The sequence below is a fragment of the Trichosurus vulpecula genome, chromosome 4 (genome assembly GCF_011100635.1).
Source record: "Trichosurus vulpecula isolate mTriVul1 chromosome 4, mTriVul1.pri, whole genome shotgun sequence".
Classification (NCBI taxonomy): Eukaryota; Metazoa; Chordata; class Mammalia; order Diprotodontia; family Phalangeridae; genus Trichosurus; species Trichosurus vulpecula.
Genome location: NC_050576.1, coordinates 387,639,956 through 387,643,792, shown reverse-complemented (window position 1 = coordinate 387,643,792; position 3,837 = coordinate 387,639,956). Strand labels below are relative to the sequence as shown.

The 3,837-nt window shown below is 39.4% G+C and overlaps 1 protein-coding gene across 1 annotated transcript; it reads right to left on the bottom strand.

The window, feature by feature from the left end:
* Positions 1 to 2,322: 2,322 nt before the first annotated feature.
* LOC118848185 (1,2-dihydroxy-3-keto-5-methylthiopentene dioxygenase-like) lies at positions 2,323 to 3,026 on the bottom strand. Its single transcript, XM_036756994.1, is given in 2 exon segments — positions 2,323 to 2,954; positions 2,957 to 3,026. Coding segments are annotated over 2 exon segments (537 nt in total). The 3' UTR covers positions 2,323 to 2,487.
* Between the last annotated feature and the right edge of the window lie 811 nt (positions 3,027 to 3,837).

Below are 3,837 nucleotides of genomic sequence, written 5' to 3'. Positions count from 1 at the left end.
AATTGAAAGAATCCATCAATCCCCTCCTCAAATAGATCCCAAAAAGAAATCTCCTAGGAATATTGTCGCCAAATTCCAGAGCTCCCAGATCAAGGAGAAAATACTGCAAGCAGCCAGAAAGAAACAATTTGAGTATTGTGGAAACCCAATCAGAATAACCCAGGATCTGGCAGCTTCTACATTAAGAGATCGAAGGGCTTGGAATGCGATATTCCAGAGGTCAATGGAGCTAGGATTAAAACCTTGAATCACCTACCCAGCAAAACTGAATATCACGCTCCAAGGCAAAATATGGACTTTCAATAAAATAGAGGACTTTCAAGCTTTCTCAGTGAAAAGACCAGAACTGAATAGAAAATTTGACTTTCAAACACAAGAATCAAGAGAAGCATGAAAAGGTAATCAAGAAACGGAAATTGCAAGGGACTTACTAAAGTTGAACTGTTTTGTTTACATTCCTACATGGAAAGATGATGTGTATTATTCATCAGACCTCAGTATTAGGGTAGTTGAAGGGAATATGCATATATATATATATATGTTTATGTATATATATAAGTGAATGTGTATGTATGTATATATCTATGTGTATATGTATGTATGTGTATGTATGTGTATATATATATGTGTTTTTCTATATATATATATATATATATATATATATATGTAAAAGAGAGAGAGCAGACACAGGGTGAGTTGAAGATGAAGGGAAGATATCTAAAAGAAATAAAATGAAATTAAGGGATGAGAGAGCAACATACTGAGAGAGAGAGATAGGGAGAGATAGAATGGGGTGGATTATCTCGCATAAATGTAGCAAGAGGAAGCAGTTCTGTGGGAGGAGGGGAGAGGGCAGGTGAGGGGGGAATGAGTGAACCTTGCTCTCATCAGATTAGGCCTGAGGGGGAATACCATACATACTCAGTTGGGTATCTTACCCCACAGGAAAGAAGAGGGAGGAAGATAAAAAAAAATAAAAGGGGGGGGGATGATGGAGGGGAGGGCAGATGGGGGTGGAGGTAATCAAAACAAACACTTTGGAAAGGGGACAGGGTCAAGGGAGAAAATTCAATAAAGCGAGATGGGTTGGGAAGGAGCAAAATGTAGTTAGTCTTTCACAACATGAGTATTGTGGAAGGGTTATACATAATGATACATGTGTGGCCTAGGTTGAATTGCTCGACTTCTTAGGGAGGGTGGGTGGGAAGGGAAGAGGGGAGAGAATTTGGAACTCAAAGTTTTAAAATCAGATGTTCAAAAACAAAAAAAAAAGTTTTTGCATGCAACTAAAAAATAAGATACACAGGCAATGGGGCGTAGAAATTTATCTTGCCCTACAAGAAAGGAAGGGAAAAGGGGATGAGAGGGGAAGGGGATGATAGAGGGGAGGGCTGACTGGGGAACAGGGCAACCAGAATATAAGCCATCTTGGAGTGGGGGGGAGGGTAGAAATGGGGAGAAAATTTGTAATTCAAACTGTTGTGAAAATCAATGCTGAAAACCAAATATGTTAAATAAATTTAAATTAAAAAAAAAGTTAGCAGTTAAGCATTTTCTGTTTGATTATTTACATGGAATAATGACTTAGGTAAGTGAGAGTATTTGGGTCCTAAGAGAATCATTTGATCGGCTGGCAGCCGACTTTAGCAAACAGAGAATTTAAGAGACATTCATTTAACTCAATCTTTCACTTTTTCTCATCTTCTAGGACAGGAATGTGACCTGGTTAGTACTAACCTCGTTGAAAATTTCAAGATGAAGACAGATTTCCAAATATTTTGAATGTTTGGAAATAAGGCACTTTTTCAAAGAATTGTTGATTTCTGTTTGATGATTTTTCTATAGAATTAAGAAATTAGGCACAACCATGTCACAAAACAATTAAGTTCCACTGGAAAGTCTAAGCAAATTTTCTTACAATGTTGGAAAGATCTGGTTCTGTAGGATGTAGGCAAACAGTAGATGTGCCATAGAAATACTAATACCTTGGGATACAATGAATCCATGTAGTATCTTTCATCCAAAAGGTTCAGAGTTAGAATCAAGAGATTTCTAATTAACTAAGCAATTAGTTAGAACCAATTTCTAATGCTTACCTGATACATAAACACTTATCCTTCACAGTGCTGGGGATGGGATTAATATCCTACTTTTAAAAGATATTAGCAAAAAAGGATTTTACTCTATTACTTTTAGGGACATATTTTCTACTATCTGAATCCACAAAACCCAAACCAGAATTCTTGCTTTATATTTAGAAAAACAAAAAGTTATTTTGTTTTTTTTTTAAGTAAGGATTTGTCTACAATCTCAGTTCATTCCATGTTATATTAATGACTTTTCCCTTCTTAAATAAGACAATCTTGAAAAGGAAATAACTCAAAATCAAGTCCTTGATGTGGAAGAAAAGGAGAAACTATTAACAATTTGCTTAATTATCATGTTTGGCCCATTTCCAAGTAGTATGTCAGTCTCCGGGGAGCACCACTATGCTCTTTGGGTCAGAAACTGCAAATACTGTCCTTGAATTTCAAAATGATCAGCTGGACAATTGTATGCTGTCCAGACCAGTTCTCCAACAAACAGCCTCATCGCCTTAACATAGTTTGTTTCATCCAGGGTGAAGCTATGATAAATCCCAGCTGGAAGTGTTATCATGTCTCCTTTCTCCATGAAGATGTGGATCCACTTGTCTTCTTTATCTCTCACATCAAAGTATCCGCTTCCATCCAGGACATAGCAAATTTCATCATCAAGGTGTAAATGTTCTTCATAAAACATCTTAATCTTTTCTTCATAACTTGGCAGCTTGTCCTTACAAATGGTTATTATGTCCATCCAGCAGTAGTTTCTTTCTTTTCGGATCTTCTCTGCCTCTGGATCATCCTCATACTTGTCAGCGTCCAGTTTCCAGTAAAAGACACCGAGCTACTGCAGCTGTTCCAGGCTGACCAGGTGCTCGGCTCGGATCTGTGCGGTTTCCTCTGATCCTCCACAGAGTCATCCATGTACCAGGACTCCACCATTTCTCAGTTTTATCCCTTCTCACTAGGAAAGGCTCTCTTCTTAGAATCCTCTCAGCTTTCCAGTTCCATTCATTATAACAATGATAACAATGGCAATCTATCTATATTGTAACAGTTGTAAAAATGACAGATATAGGACCATCAATTTAGGGTGAAAGGAGGAATCAAAATGGCAGAGTAGAGGCAGGAACTCAGCTGAACTCTCTCAACATTCCCCTCCAAACAACATTAAAATAACACCTCAAATTGAATTATTGAGCAGCAGAGCCAACAAAAGGTTGGCATGAGACATTTTTCCAATCTAAGACAACTCAGAAGGTCAGCAGGAAAGGTTTGTGACACTGGGGTGGTGGTTGGCCTAGAGTGCAGCACACAGCACCACACCACACCACCAACAGCAGGCCTTGGAGGCAGCTGCAGTAGCATCTTCAGGAGCTCTCAGGCTGCAGATGGTAAGAAGGCTGGACAAATCATGAGCAAGTTTACAAGGGAAGGGAAGGGAAGGGAGAGGAAGGGGAAGGGAAGGGAAGCATTGGGTTCAGGACTCTGTTGCACTGCCCACATGCAATTTTGGGTCACAGTTCCAGAGCTAAGAAGAACACTATAGCACTTGTGGCATAGGGGAGGAGGGGCTCTTCCTGGGTAAAGAGTAGAGCACAGGCCAGGAGAGCAGTGACCACCCCTTTCCTTAGATTGTACCACCTTGGAGGCACCAAAAAACTTATAGAACCACAGAACTAGCTCTGAAAACAAAAAACCTGGAGCTTGAGACAGCACTTCCTCCACTCCAGCAACAGAGCCCAACTTTAGC